The following is a 16718-nucleotide window of genomic DNA, read 5'->3' as shown; positions in this document are numbered from 1 at the left end:
CGGGTAAAACCTTCAGTCATGCGTCTCTTTTCCTTTAATAGAGGGGTATAATGTATGTACATGACAGCTACTTAAGATTCCATTTGCAGAAAATTAAACATTTGCAAACAAACAATATTTTGCTGCAGTTAGGTCCAAAACTCTGAGAGCACATGGAAAATCTTTTTAACTTTTCAATTTAAAATGTATATATGAAACTTTATGATGTAAAATGAATTTACATTATAATGTATTGAATTAATAAGTGAATAAAAATTCACATTTATATTAAAGTATTTAATTTTTATATTTATATTTGTGCTGTTCAAATTGTTAGACTAATAATATAATGGTAACACTTTTCAATAAGGTCTCATTAGTTAATGTTAGTTAATGTATTAACTAAGCTTAACTAACAATGAGCAAAGCATTTGTTAGTGTTTATTAATCTTTGTTAATGTTAGTTAATAAAAATACACTAATAAAAATAGAAAATAGAGAGAACGAAATAGTAAATTGTGCATGCGATTTAGTAAATCAAGAGAACGAAATGGTAAATTGAGGGAATTAGTGAATTGTGGGTGTGATTTAGTAAATCAAGGGAACGAAATAGTATATCGTGTGCGAGATTTAGTAAATCGAGGGAATGAAATAGTAAATCGTTTGCGCGATTTAGAAAATGAAGAGAACGAAATAGTAAATTGAGGGAACGAATTAGTAAATTGTGGGTACGATTTAGTAAATCAAGGGAACAAAATAGTAAATTGTGCGTGCAATTTAGTAAATCAAGGGAACGAAATACTAAATCGTGCGTGCAATTTAGCAAATCGAGGGAATTAAATAGAAAATTGTGTGCGCGATTTAGCAAATCAAGGGAACGAAATAGTACATTTTGCCTGATTTAGTAAATCGAGGAAACAAAATAGTTAATTGAGGGAATGAAATAGTAAATTGTGTGTGCTATTTATCAAGTCAGGAACGAAATAGTAAATTGTGTGCGTGATTTATCAAACTGAGGGAACGAAATAGTAAATCGTGTGCACGATTTAGTAAATCGAGGGAATGAAATAGTAAATCGAGGGAACTAAATATTAAATTGTGCACACAATTTACTTTTGTTTTCTTGCATGTCATGTGCGGGGCTCCGTACTATTATAGTTAACTAATGATAACAAATAAAACATTATTGTAAAGTGTTACTAGTATAATTTATATATATTTTTACATTCTAAAAATAATGTATAATGTTATTATTATTTAACATTTTTGCTCTGTTACAGTTTGACATGTTTGCATTATTTTTTTTGAAAAATGCTATATTTATTCTAATGCTATGCTATTAGAAAATAATGCAAAAAAAAGATTGTTTTTTTTTTTATATATATATAAATAATTTTCAATAGTGGACCACACTGTATGTAATTCCACAGAGTTCTGCAAATGGAAGTGTAAAATGTCATTATTATCATTTGGAATTTGATAATGATAAAACGGGGAAGAAATTCTGCCAGACACTATGATATATTAACTGCCATCAATATCCTGAGTCTTACACCGGTGTAAAAGTGTACAAGACAAGTATCACCCTCTGTCTATGATAGATTTACTTCCTGAAAATGGAAGTGTTGTCCAAGAATCCATTCGAAATCTTCCTCGACAGCATCGAGGAGCGTAACGCAGGAGAAGGAAGTGACATCACAGAGGAAGCGAATGTACAGGCGAGTGCCAGTGGAGAATCTTGCATTAGTATTAAACTTTTGGCCAGTGCCTGTTTTAAAATGTCCTTTATACTTCCAGTGGAAGAGCTGTGTGACGTCCTGTAGACGAGAGAGTCAGTGCTGCTCCTTCAGCAGTCCTGGATCAGACAGCGGTCGGTGGAGATCCGGAGGTCCTGTCGCTGCACTGTTAAGCGGTGCGTCTGGGGGGGAAGAGTGCTGGATTGGAAGCAGGGATTTTGAATGCTGTCGTGTCAGAGGAAGAGTCTGGCTGTTTATGAAACTGTACATGGCAGTGGAGTCCTGTGTGGACAGACCTGATGGAGAGTCTTTGGGGTTCGGATGGATGTTTGCCATGGCCAAAAATTCCTGTAAAAAGAGGAATTTATAGCAACTTTTATAGATGTTTTGGGTATGTATTTCAGTTTTGTGAACTTAAAGGATTAGTTCGCTTAAGAAAAAAAAATCCTGATAATTTACCTCACCATGTCATCCAAGATGTTCATGTCTTTCTTTCTTCAGTTGTAAAGAAATGAAGGTTTTTGAGGAAAACATTCCAGGATTTTTCTCCATATAGTGGACTTCACTGGGGTTCAACGGGTTGAAGGTCCAAATGTCAGTTTCAGTGCAGCTTCAAAGAGCTCTACATGATCCCAGACGAGGAATAAGAGTCTTATTTAGAGGAACGATCAGTAATTTTGTAAAATAAAAAATAAAAATGTATATACTTTTTAAACACAAATGCTCGTCTTTCATTGCTCTGCAATGTGCCACGCATTACGTAATCATGTTGGAAAGGTCATGCGTGACATACAGTTCCGATCCAGTGTCTACAAAGGCAAAGAGTAAAATATTGATGTCAGACGATTTTGAAGTTTGAGGAGAAAATGAAATGTCTTTTCGCCTACTTTTGCATGACCTCTCCAATATGATTATGCAATGCGTGGCGCATTACAGAGCAGTGCAAGATGAGCATTTGTGGTTAAAAAGTATATCATTTGTCATTTTTTTAGAAAATGACCGATGGTTTCTCTAGATTAGACTCTTATTCCTCATCTGGGATCATGTAGAGCTCTTTGAAGCTGCACTGAAACTGACATTTGGACCTTCAACCCGTTGAACCCCAGTGAAGTCCACTATATGGAGAAAAATCCTGGAACGTTTTCCTCAAAAACCTTCATTTCTTTTTGACTGAAGAAAGAAAGACATAAACATTTTGGATGACATGGGGCTGAGTAAATGATCAGGAAATTTGAATTCATGTCCTGTAGGTTTGTGTACTGCCTGTGTAAGGATGAAGATGTACCTGTGATCTGCAGGGCGGTGGGTTGGTGGCTGCAGAAGCGACGGGCTGCACTCTGATGGCTGGTCTCTTGCACTCTGGGCCACCTGTGAGGCTGCTGTAGGCCGGAGGTCCTAAACACGTCTGCCTCTGGAGCAGCTGCAGGACACTCTGAATGTCTGATGTCATCTGAGACTCCAACCTGGTGAGACAGTAACAAGAGCAATATGAGAAAACTGACCTGGAACAAATAGTTCTATGTGACAGTATGAAAATCTGCATCATTACTCCAGTCTTCAGTGTCACATGATCCTTCAGAAATCTTTCTAATATGATGATTTGATGCTCAGTTATTATCAATGTTGGAAACAGTTGTGTTGCTTAATATCTTTTTTGGAACCTGTTATAATTTTTTCAGGATTCACTGATGAATAAAAAGTTAAAAAGAACAGCATTTATTCAAAATACAGATCTTTTCTAACAATATAAATCTTTACTATTACTGTTTTAAATCATTTTAACACATCCTTGCTGAATAAAAGCATTAATTTCTTTCAAAAAAAGAAACAAAAAAATTACTGACCCCAAACTTTTGAACAGTAGTGTATATATTTTCCAAATATATATATATATATTTTTTTTAAATAAATACTGTTATTTTTAAACTTTTTAATTCATCAAATAATCCTGAAAAAAGGTATTGCAGGTTAAAAAAAATGTTTCCAACATTCATAATAAATCATATCAGAATGATTTGTGAAGGGTCATGTGACACTGAAGACTGGAGTAATGATGCTGAAAATTCAGCTTTGATCACAGAAATAAATTACAGTTTATCATATATTCAAATAGAACGACATTATTTTAAATTGTAATATTTTTTCACAATATTACTGTTTTTTTTATCAAATAAATGTGAACAGAAGAGACTTCTTTTAAAAACATTAAAAATAGTAGTGTTTCCAAACTTTTGATCAGTTCTGTATATAATTAGATATATAATTAGATTTTTAAATTAAATTAATACTTTTATTCAGCAAGGATTAAATTGATCAAAAGTGACAGTAAAGACATTTATAATATTAGAATATATATATATATATAATATTTTTTTTTTTTTTTTTTTTTTTTAAGATAATGTTAAAAAAATGTTATATTATCTTACCAATACCAAAAAAGTATATTATCAAAATAAGTACAAAAATACACAAAATAAGTATATTATGTTATATTATCTTACCAACACCAAAAAAGTTACACAAAGTTGTCATATTGTGCATCAAATATTGTTGAAGCTTTATTGTTTCTTACATGTTACAAGCACGTCATATGAACTACAGTGCTTATTTTTGTCATTTTGACAGCAACAGTCCCTATTCACTTTTATTATAAGGGGAACTACTATTCATACTATTTATTTACATAAAGAATGCTCCTTTTGAAAATAAATAAGTACAAACCTAGATTTAGAGTAAAAAATGCTTTAAATGAGTTAAATACTCAGTGAGCCAAGAGTCTAGCAGAATAAGAAAACATTGATAAAAGGGTTTCATTTTATTTATATAGTGCTTTTCAAAATGTTTCAAAGCAGCTGTATAGAACATAACTGCAGTAAATAATCCTTTAATTTGGTAAGGTCTTCATTTAGCAGTTCAATTAAAGGAAAAGTATGTTCTAATATATATTTGACTGAATGTCCATAGTTCACTGGCATTGACTGTACAGCAGGGGGAGTTCTTGCACAGCGATACATGCATCTGAATGCTTATTTCCAGTTTATCACTTTACCTGCTCAACTTTGATGAGAAAGTTATTTATGACAGAGTTTGTATAGGGCCTAGCAGAGAGAGATGACCGCAACATAACACCATTTCTGCTCCAACGAGGCATAAACACTCTATAAAAACCATGATCTGGCCATTCATGAACATTTCAGAAGCAGTAGCGTTCATTATTAACATTCCTCGAAGAAAGGAGGCATGTTCATTTTTCATCCAGTTAATGGACATGTGCGGAGGTAACCGTGAGGACAGAGGTATCATTTATAGTATGTGATATGAGTGTTCAATGAGCCGGCGCAGGTTTAATCAGTGTGTAAGGCACACCTCGTCATTAAAATAGAGATCCATTAACTGGAGCTCTCAGAAAACAAAGGAATAAGATGATCCCTTCATTCTTGGAGTCTGCAGGCTGGAAATGGTCTTGCATGCACGCGCAGCCGCACGCTTCTGATGCTCCTGCGCAGGCCAAAAACACTTCTGTGCAGAAGTCAGACTCAAAAATGTGCGGGAACAAAACTAGAGCATTCTTGAGCTAAATTGAATGGTTAGCGGTTCAACACTGCACGTCTAATGATTTTCTATATGGAGCTGAAGCTGTAATAAATCTTGTGTGCAGAAACAGCGCTGATTAAATTTGCAAGATACGGATTGCATCCTATTTTGAGTTCATATAAACAGCACCACACAGAAATCCAAAAATGATGACAGTTTTGAAACTACAGAGGACATATGCATTATTAGTTTTATTTTCTAAACATCACAACTTTTTTTGTGTGATCTTGATCTTGGCAAAAGTTTTTGTTTTAAAATTTTAAGTTACCTTGAGAAAGCAAACTATCTATTATAGCTAATGTATTGCGCATAGTTATATGTACAGTTATATATAATTGTAGGAATTACAAATTAAATGCCTTCAAACAGATGATCTATTCTATGCAATGGTTTTTAAATGCATCGTTTAAGCATATGTGCATGTGTATGCCAGCATATGGAATGCCTAGATTTTCCCTGGAATCTTTCCAATCAATCACACGAAACCTGCCAAAAACACGTCAAGGTAATTTAATTTCATTAAAAAACAAACAAACAAACAAAAAAACTTTGCATAAAGAAAATGATTTTTTTTTTCTTCATATTTTCACATTGTGATATTATTTGCATGATTATTAAGCACAATTTCACCAACAAATTCTCATTACTGTAATGTGTCCAGATGCTTTACTTTAAATTCCCTATTATTCTAAATTTTTGCCATATTTTACTGTATTATGCCAAGTGCTGGAATACAACATATATATATATATATATATATATATATATATATATATATATATATATATATATATAAACAATTTAAATATATATGTTATTATATTTAAAATATATTTTATATTTATATATATATATATATATATATATATATATATATATATATATATATATATATATATAAGTATATTAAATATAAAATATTTAATATACACATTATATCACACACACATAATACATGTGTACATAGTACATATAAACAATTTAAATATATAATTAAAATATAAATATTTAAATGTTATTATATTGAAAATATATTTATATTAATATACTTTTACTATATATATATAAATAGTATATTAAATATAAAATATTTAATAAAATATTTAATATACACATATCACACACACATAATAAATGTGTACATAGTACATATAAACAATTTAATTATATAATTAAAATATAAATATTTAATATTTTATTATATTATTTAAAAATAATATACTTTTATGTTTAATATACTATATTAAAATATATCATGAAAATCTGACTTTTTCCATGTTTAAGTGCTATAATCGGGACCTGGTGCATCTATCAACCCAGAAAACATGAAAAAGGACAACCCAGTAACTTTGAAACATGAAAAGGACAACCCAGTAACTTTGTTTTGGTAAGATGTTCTCTACAAGCATGTGAAAAAACGAGCTGCTCAGTTTCACTCCCCTAGTGACGAAGGAAGGGGATCTTATTATAATATTACCACCCCTTAATCTGCACGTTTCCACCCATGGTGTCACCATTTTATTTTTTGCAATTCAAAATGGTGTACCAGTTCTAATGTCATGGTAAATGTTTGAGCAAAGCATGCTAACTGTTCTGTCATTGGCTGCACAGACGAGCACTGAACACTATTTAGTTTGGATAGCCTGCAAGTTGACCCTGGCAAGCTCAATTGCTAAAAAAGGAGCATTTCCGTCCAAGCGATATTTTGGAAAAAATATTAGACCATTCACATCATTTGATAGCAATCATAAAGGCAGGAACACACCAAGCCGACGGTCGGCTGTTGGGCAGTTTTTGTTCATCGGCCGACTAAGTTTTCTCAGTGTGTTCTGCGCCATCGGCTGAAGTTGGTCCTCGTCTGCTTTTTTTCGGCCGATTCGACATGTTGCATCGGCTTCGAAGCTCGTCAGCTGGACGGGCCACTGATCATTGTGATTGGCTGTTCAGCTACTGCCACCTGCTGGTACGGAAAGGCATTTCATCTTACGCAGGCGCAGAACGGACGTGCTACTTGGCCGTCGGCTGTCGAGCGTCAGTGTGGTGTGTCAGGGCAACTTTGAACACAGACGCTGCCGATGTGAGCCAAAAGCACAAAAGATGAACATGACGGCACATGCTAGTGGATGAGTTGAATCAACTCCACAGCAACTACATAAATTTATCCACTAACCATTCAGAAACGTCCAGTTTCATTCTAAAAGTTGTAACTTCTTCCCGAGTCTCTCCATCAGTGTCGACTCCGGTTTGAACAATGTAAGGCTGAACACCGTTACTGACAATCCTCATTTTGGCTGCGTGAGATTCTCCAGCTTTGTTGTTGTTGAGATGTTAAAGCTCCACCCTCTTCTGGAAAGGGGGCGGGAGCAGCAGCTCATTTGCATTTAAGGGACACACACAAAAACGGTGTGTTTTTGCTCATGCCCAAATAGGGGCAAATTCAATAAGCTATAATAAATGATCTGTGGGGTATTTTGAGCTGAAACTTCACAGACACATTCTGGAGACACCAGAGACTTATATTACATCTTGTGAAAGGGAGAGTAAAGGTCTCCTTTAAAGTCATTAAAACCCCAGGAAAAATGTGCCTGAATATATTGTCACAGTGCAAAAAAAAATAGTAATGTCCTAAAAACAGGTTTCATTGTCTTTAATAAAAATATGATTTTGTTAAATATGACCCGTACATGTCCTTGTCAGGCCTCATCAGATTCTGTGCTTTAAGATGTGAGATATGGAGCTCAGCTGATGCAGGATTTTTGCTGCCTGATGCGTCTTTCTCTCTAAGCCAGTATTACAGCTAAAAATACCACCTGCTGTGATTCTGCTCACCCTGCTGCTTCAGTGTCTGTGTGTGTGTGTGTGTGTGTGTGTGCGTATGTATGTATGTGTGTTTTAACTGCTGTTATCTAAACTTGTTTTGTCAGCGGAGGCTAATTTTCATGTGCATGTGAATGATAACCACAAGCAATGTTTTGTTTAGTAATGTTTATTGCAGGCGTGCATGTGGTTAGTGTAATTTGTTGTAGTGCACAGATCCCCTGGAAACACAGTGTAATGTACTGGAAGACTCACTCGCCTCTCAGAGATGCAGTATTTCACCATTTTAAATACGCATATGACTGAAGGGAAGCTATCAACAAAAAATATTTAATCATGCACAGGAATGCAACACGAATTGAAAGTCATTTTAAATTTGCTTGAATAATTTTTCTATATATTTTATTAATTGAATACAATTATTAAATTGTATTTAATAATTGTAATAAAACATAATTATTATAATTACAGTAATAGTGTTGCATCATAATGGTTAAAGTCAACATATAATAATGCATTTATGCATTCTAATAATAATAATGCACATTCTTGCTCTTATTGTGCACAATGCATCACTCCATGTTATTAAATGTTTATTTTAAAATACTCCTATTATGTTATTTTAAAGGTTCCTCTTTTTTCCTACAATAGGTTTACATGCATCCAAGGTCAAAAAACACCTTAATTTTCTTATAATATACATTGCAGCATTACCTTATTCCTCAAAGTGTCTGAAAACGGTTCGTTCGAAGATTGTCTCTCTAAACCCCTCCTATCTACTCTGCTCTAAATAGTCAGATGGCCCAGTCTGTTGTGATTGGTCGACCACTTACAATATGTGTCAGAACCAAAACTCCTATTACCATATCTGTTGACTTGTTTCGGCAGTTCAGAATTGATTCTTTTAGGAGACAATAACTTTGTTTGTCATGCACTTTGATCTTTATATCTCTGCAGACCTTTTACCTTCACAAATGGCTATATTACACACTGCATGAAAGGGAATATTAGAAAAAGGATAATAAGGGCACTTTAATTTTGCTTTCATTATTTTAATCATAATGTAATTTAACTGATGCTCAACAAATGAAATATCTTTACCTTTTTTAAGCTAATGTCACACAACTCCTCTCCTCCAGTCACCTGACCCCACACTAGGTAATACTCACTTTTTTACTATCCAATTAATTACTATCCAATTTGAAATATACTGTTGCAATCAAAGCATTAATATCGATTATGCAATCACAAGCTTGTGTTTCTGATCATTTTGCGATGCCATCAAACACGGCTCATCCAGAGTGCTAATGAAGCATTATTTCAGTGTTACCTGCTCAGGTGTTCCTGCAGTTGGTCTAGTCTGTGCTCCACTTCTCCATACGTGATGTCACCATCCAGATCATCATCTTCAGCGCCGGCCTGTACCTGTGCAGCCGTGTCCATGTCCGCTTTGACGCTGTCAGCTAACCACCCGTCAGTCTGGATATCTAAAACAGGTATTTAATACACACACTCATTTAAATACACGCATTTGTGCTCACATCCATGTGTTGCTACATAATTGTTAATTTTTCACTATAAACGTGTACATTTAAATGTTAAAATATTAAAAATACTGTAAATAATATAAAGAACAGGTATAAAGTATGTTAACCCCATAAAGAAAAAAAAATCTAATAAAAGTTTGTATAATAGTACAGCAGATACTTACATAAAATGCATATAAATATCAGCTGTCACTCTCTATCTCCAATAATGTCTTAGTAAGATGATATTTAAATGCATTTCATGATCAAAGCTCTGTAGTTTCAAAACAAATAATGCAATGCAATGCAATGATGATTGAGAGATTAACAAATAAACTTCATACAAATCTGTAAAGTTTTCACAGCAAAAAGACACGCAAACCACATCCTGAAGAGAAAGTTTTTACAATTATACTAAAAGGCCTTTTACTTGCTAAAAAGCGTATAAACTATATCAATCAGACAACAGAATGAATGTAATACAATGTGTACAACAGTGACATTTTAATCATGTTTTGATCATAATTTATAGGTTGTATAAATTTGTTTATCAAATATACAGCAGGCTTTATGGGGTTAAATTCTCCTAGTCAGTAATAAGACATTTATACGTAGGTTGATTCCTATAAAAGTGTTTCACTGTGACTTGGGATTTTTGGGGCGGAACTACCAGTTTAACTTTAAGGCATTCATATTTACATGGATATTAATGATAACTCTTTGAAACCATCATTGATTGGATTTATGATATCCAAGGATTCAAATTAAGCTGTCATGATGCATTATGGGTTCACACAGTATGCATTTGTGCATTCAAAACGTCTCGGGTTACGAGTGTAACCCTTGTTCCCTGAGTAAGGGAACGAGACGCTACGTCCAATGACGCAATGGGAACCCTCTGCATTTTGTGTTCGTGAAGCACCTCTGTATCCAACCAATGAGAAGACGTGACGTCAGAGGCGGGTGACGTCACGGACCAGGAAACTATAAAGCATACCCGGAACAAAGAACGCTAGCTTCTGAATATTGTCTGAAGCACGAGCGCTCCAGGCATGAAGGAGGTACGGCAACGCGACGTAGCGTCTCGTTCCCTTACTCAGGGAACAAGGGTTACACTCGTAACCCGAGACGTTCCCTTTCGTGGGAACATCGACGCTACGTCCAATGACGCAATGGGAACGCTGTCCCAACTACGCCGTGTCACCAAGTGCCTGGCTGTTATCTTGTAAAACTGTAGCACCTGGAGTGACATTCAAGTTAAGATTGTAAAATCTGATGAAGGTGTGCTGGGATGACCATCCAGCCGCACCACAAATATCGTCTAAGGAAACTCCTGACAAAAAAGCCTTGGAAGCAGCCATACCTCTAGTAGAATGAGCTCGAATAGTCAAGGGACATGGGTGTCCCATTGCTTCGTATGCAAGTGAGATGGCCTCGACCACCCACTTGCTCATCCTCTGCTTAGATGCTGGGCCCCCTCTCTTAGGGGACCCATAACATACGAATAACTGATCTGTTTTTCTCCACAGGGCAGCTCTGTGGACGTAAGCATCCAATGCCCTCACAGGGCAAAGCAGATTCTTCTTTTCCTGATCCATGTTCGTAAAGGGAGGCGGGCAGAACGCCTCGAGTATAATGGGACCTGGGACCCTCGACGACACCTTTGGGACATAACCCGGTCTGGTGTGTAAGAAAGCCTTAATCATACCAGGTGCAAATTCTAAACATGATGGAGCGACTGACAGCGCTTGTAAATCCCCAATCCTTTTTAGGGATGAAATTGCCAACAGAAGGATAGTTTTTAGTGTCAGGAATTTGTCTGATACTTCTTCTATTGGCTCGAAGGGAGCCTCAGCTAGCCCCTGGAGCACAATAGTCAGATCCCAGGTCGGGGTTTTTGTGCGCGCCGCAGGCCTCAACCTGAGCGTGCCACGAAGGAAGCGCATGACTAGGGGGTCTCGACCCACCGAGGAACCCCCTACAGGACTGTGATAAGCCGAAATGGCTGCGATGTACACCTTTAGTGTTGAAGGGGTTAAACCTTCGGAAAACTTCTCTTGAAGGAACTGCAGCACATAGCTGATTGGAGACTGGACAGGATCCAAATTATGTTGGCCACACCATGCGGCAAACAGTTTCCATTTATATGAATACAGCTTCCTTGTGGAGGGAGCTCTGGAGTGAAGAATGGTCTCCACAACCTCGGCTGGGAGACCAGATTCTATGAGCCTTGCCCCCTCAGAGGCCAGGCCCACAGTTTCCATGTTTCTGGGCGGGGATGGAGAATCGTACCGCCCTCTTGCGACAGGAGGTCCTGTCTGAGAGGAAGCTCCAGAGGCGAGCCATGAAGAAGAGACATTATGTCCGAGAACCATATTCTGGTCGGCCAGAAAGGGGCCACCAGTATTAGGTCGACCCTCTCCTGGCGAACTTTCTCCAGAACTCCGGGGAGCAGTGAGATCGGGGGAAATGCATACAGGCGCAGCCTCGGCCACGTCTGTAGCATAGCATCCAGCCCTAGAGGTGCTGGTTGCTGCAGGGAATACCACAGAGGGCACTGAGATGACTCCTCTGTGGCAAATAGATCGACTTGAGCTCGACCGAATGTTTTCCATATTAGTTCCACCACCTCGGTGTGGAGTTTCCATTCCCCCGGACTCGCGCTCTGCCTCGACAGAGCGTCCGCCCCCACATTCAACCGCCCGGGAATAAGCAGCTCTCAGAGAGAGGAGCTTTCCGTGGGACCAGAGGAGGATGCGGCTGGCCAACTTTGATAATATGCGAGACCGCATGCCCCCCTGATGGTTGATGTAAGAGACCACCGTAGTGTTGTCCGTGCGGACCAACACATGGTGATCCCTCAGGTCTGGGAGGAAGTGTCTCAGAGCTAGAAACACCGCCATCATCTCCAGCCGATTTATGTGCCAGGAGAGCTGATGGTCCTCCCAAAGACCCTGAGCTGAGCGACCACTCATGATCGCCCCCCAGCCCGTGAGAGAAGCATCTGTCGTAAGCATTACACGACGACGAGAAGTCCCCAGCACGGGTCCCTGGGACAGGAACCAAGGCTTTTTCCACATGACCAGAGCACGAAGGCATCGCCGCGTGACTTTGATCATGCGAAAAGGATTTCCCCTCGGAGAAAACCCCTTGGTCCTGAGCCACCACTGTAAGGGTCTCATGTGCAGGAGGCCAAAAGTAATGACGTTGGACGCAGCTGCCATCAGACCCAACAGTCTCTGAAACTGTTTTACGGTGAGTGACTGGCCTAGCTTCACCCCATTCACGGCCCCGAGAATGGAATTCACACGAGCAGGGGACAGTTGCGCCTGCATCGTGGTGGAATCCCAGATTACTCCTAAATAGTTTGCAACCTGACTCGGGACCAGCACACTCTTTTTGGCGTTGAGCCTCAGCCCAAGCCTTTTCATGTGCGACAGAACAACATCTCGATGTTGAACTGCCAACTGTTCTGTTTGAGCTAGTATCAACCAGTCGTCGATATAGTTCAGCACGCGGATGCCCTGGAGTCTCAGCGGAGCCAGAGCTGCATCCACGCACTTCGTGAACGTGCGGGGTGATAGCTATAGGCCGAAAGGAAGAACCCTGTATTGGTAAGCTTCGCCCCCGAAAGCAAACCTGAGGAACTTCCTGTGAGAAGGATGGATGGATACATGAAAGTATGCGTCTTTCAGATCTATCGCCACAAACCAGTCCTCGGACCTGATCTGGGGAATGATCTGTTTGAGTGTAAGCATTTTGAACTTCAACTTCTTTACAGCTCGATTTAACACACGTAGATCTATGATCGGACGCAACCCTCCATCCTTCTTTGGAACAATGAAGTAGCGGCTGTAAAAGCCCGACATTTTGCTGGGAGGAGGAACCCTTTCTATAGCTCCTTTTTGCAAAAGCGTCGTAACCTCTTGTTCCATCACCAGAGACTGCTCTGGGGTTACCACTGTGGGAAGCACCCCATTGAACCTGGGCGGTGTAGAACCGAACTGAATTTTGTAACCCTGTTCTATTATGAGCAGTACCCACTTCGAAATGTTTGGGAGACGTTTCCATTCTTCCACATATTCTACTAAGGGAACCAGTCTCTCGAGACTGGTCTCTGGTGTTTTTTGAGCACTTGGCTCGTCCATCTGACGCGGCGCACCGGCAGACAGACGAATCAAGCGCCAACCGACCCTCCTCGGAGGATCGGTGGAGACCGCTGCGCCCTGACGCACACTGGGTGGCAGGGTTGGCAAGACGGTCCCCTGAGGGTACCGAGGAGGACCCGATATCCGAATCCTCTCGGAGGGGGCTGCCCTCGAGAGATCCTGCACTAATAATGTCAGGACCTCTTTTTTGAAGCCTTCCGGGAGATAATGACGGTCCTCAGATCCGTCCTACCTCCGGAAGGCTTCGCCTGTGTCGCCCAGCCCGGTCCCCATGATTTTTGTGGGGGAGCACGGGAGGCGACACTGGCCTTCTGTTGCGCTCTGTGCGCTGAGGAGCTGGCTGTCGGCCGAGGCTGCTCCCGCCCAGCAGCCTCGGGGGGGTGAGAGCGGCGGGGAAGAATTTTCTGGAAGGCCGCTGACTGCTTGCGTGTCTCCTGAAACCTGTCGACGACAGTTGTAACTGCGTCGCCGAACAGGCCAGCAGGAGACAGCGGCGCATCCATCAAGACATTCTTATCTTTATCCTTGATGTCTGATAAATTGAGCCATAAGTGCCTCTCCGTGGCCACCAGGGCTGCCATAGAACGGCCTATTGATTTGGCCGTCTCCATGGTGGCCCGGAGAGCTAGATCTGTCGCCTTACGGATCTCTTGGATTGCATCGAAAGTCGCTTCCCCACTCTCATCTATCTCCCCCAGCAGATCAGCTTGGTATGCCTGCAAGATTGACATTGTATGCAGGCACGCCGCCGCCTGACCCGCTGCCGAATAAGCCTTGCCCACCAAATTAGATGTTATTTTTAAGGGCTTGGTGGGCAATGTCGGGGTCCTGAGGGACGATGCAGACTCGGGCGAGAGATAGCTCGCAAGCGTCTCCTCTACCCGAGGCATCGCCCCATAGCCGTGGTGCTTCAGCCCCGTGATGTTGCTATATAAAGACGTTTGGGGGCTGAAAACACGATATTGGACAGGTCTCCTCCACGACCTCGACACCTCAGTGTGGAGGTCGGGGAAGAACGGCAGACCCCGACGCTGGGGTAGTGACCGTGCGGGAAGGAATCTTTCATCCAACTTGCTTTTGGGTCTATTTTCATGTTTTTCCAGTCAATATTTAGCTTTTCAACTGCCCTGGTCACTACTTCCAGCAGCTCCTCATAAGCTGGGGATGAGGATGGCGGTTCCTCATCCCCTTCGACACCCTCCACATCAACCTCCTCGGAGGAAGATATATTGAGTGTCTGTGTCTCCCTCCGGGGGGAAGAAACCGCAGCGCGTGCTTCCACCGCCAGAGGAGAGACACTGGGTCCGGCAGGTAAGGGGAGCGATAAGGCTGGGCCCGTCTCTCCCCCCTCTGCCAGATCCATTTGTGAACCCCACGAGTGCAGACCGCGCCGAGCCTCAGCAGCGGCGGGACCCGACCCGCGGGGAACACTCGCCGCGGCGCCCTCCTCGAAGAGCGCCCGGCGTGAACGCAGCACTCTGAGAGTGAGCCTTTCGCAGTGCACACAGACAGCTCCCTCGAGAGCTGCCTGTGCGTGCTCAACTCCCAGGCATCTGACACACATCTCGTGTGTATCCCCGTCCGTGATGAAGCGAGGACAGGGATGAACACACTTCGTAAACTGCTGCTTTCTTTCCGCCATAATATATATATATGTCTTTTTATGTTGTGCTTGGAAGCTCTTGTCCTCAAACAAAGAGATCACTGTGTAATATAAATTGGACAGACAACAATAAATAAGACAGACAAGATACAGATAGCGCTTGCTGAAGACAACAGAAGCTAGCGTTCTTTGTTCCGGGTATGCTTTATAGTTTCCTGGTCCGTGACGTCACCCGCCTCTGACGTCACGTCTTCTCATTGGTTGGATACAGAGGTGCTTCACGAACACAAAATGCAGAGGGTTCCCATTGCGTCATTGGACGTAGCGTCGATGTTCCCACGAAAGGGAACAGCTGGATTGTTTCTCCATGTGTGTTTTCCAAGTTTAAACTAGTTTTGTTGATAGTTTTTTCACACAACCCACACATCTGTCTAATAGAGCGCTGCAGCGAAGACGTATATTTGCCTAGGCCAATCCTCCCTGCACTGTTAGACATTTCTGTAATTCGTACAGTTATATACCATTATACCGTGATTTGCATTATACTGTGTCTACAACTCCAGTTTCTGTGTACATTGGACACATCAAAGAGACCATTGCAAAATGCAAATCCATTTGTCCATGTCAGAAATAGCACGAACACATGGAGTATCATACGTCAGAATTATAACGGGACATCAGTTTACTGTCTGGGATTTGTTGTGTGGCATCCAGTGTTGCCAGTAAGTTACTGTAAAAACCCTCCTGAATGTGTAACAGTTTGGTTCCCAATAGGATTTTTCTTTGGATTATTGTAGAAAATAAGATCTGCGACTAACAAAAGTTTATGATTCTTACATGTTTTGTTACACTTTTATGAATTTGAATAACTTTTATGAACTTTCAGTCTTTATTTAAAAAACATTTTCCCTTAAAGTTTGAGTTAGAATAGTTAGAAAGAGCATGATCATAAGCACAACAAGGCTTTAAAAGTGGACTATTGAGTAGATGAGTTTATCTGTTCAGCGTGATGATGTTTAATGTTCCCGACAATCTCTGTAGTCCCATTTAGACACTTAGCAAATGGGTTTTTCAAGACACGTAAAAGCTTTTAAAAATCACAATGGGCTATTACTGCTGATAATAAAACGTGATATCTTGAGTTTGTGTTCAAAACAGACCTTATTTCAGGCATTTAACAGAAAACACATTCAAAAAACCCATAGACTTTGAGACGATGGAACGGGAAGTGCTAAAATGCTCATTTCACGGTTTTGGTCTAAAAAATGCATCATCCTTGCAAAACTCTATTTGA

At 40.0% G+C, this 16718-nt stretch overlaps 1 protein-coding gene and 1 long non-coding RNA gene across 5 annotated transcripts in view; one reads left to right on the top strand and one right to left on the bottom strand.

Moving 5' to 3' along the window:
* Positions 1-16718, top strand: part of LOC125270761 — a 36220-nt gene that overhangs the window by 7335 nt on the left and 12167 nt on the right. For 2 of the 4 annotated variants that reach the window (XR_007185459.1, XR_007185457.1), the window contains exons 1-4: positions 1970-2106; positions 3014-3181; positions 9238-9284; positions 9451-9622. This is a non-coding gene — a long non-coding RNA (uncharacterized LOC125270761). Of the gene's footprint in view, positions 1-1580; positions 2107-2965; positions 3182-9237; positions 9285-9450; positions 9623-16718 lie in introns of those variants that run through there. The other 2 variants (XR_007185456.1, XR_007185458.1) reach the window with 2 other exon arrangements.
* The window catches only part of LOC125270760 (potassium voltage-gated channel subfamily H member 7-like), a 122776-nt gene continuing 107869 nt past the window's right edge, over positions 1812-16718 (bottom strand). Inside the window, exons 14-16 of the mRNA XM_048194680.1 lie at positions 9457-9613; positions 3001-3178; positions 1812-2063 (exon numbers count right to left, since the gene is read on the bottom strand). Of these exons, the coding sequence (XP_048050637.1) occupies positions 1812-2063; positions 3001-3178; positions 9457-9613 (587 nt within the window). The remainder of the gene's footprint in view (positions 2064-3000; positions 3179-9456; positions 9614-16718) is intronic.

Source organism: Megalobrama amblycephala, linkage group LG6 (genome assembly GCF_018812025.1).
Source record: "Megalobrama amblycephala isolate DHTTF-2021 linkage group LG6, ASM1881202v1, whole genome shotgun sequence".
NCBI classification, from domain to species: domain Eukaryota; kingdom Metazoa; phylum Chordata; class Actinopteri; order Cypriniformes; family Xenocyprididae; genus Megalobrama; species Megalobrama amblycephala.
Note: the sequence above shows the minus strand (reverse complement) of the source record. Positions and strands in the feature narration are given on the sequence as shown.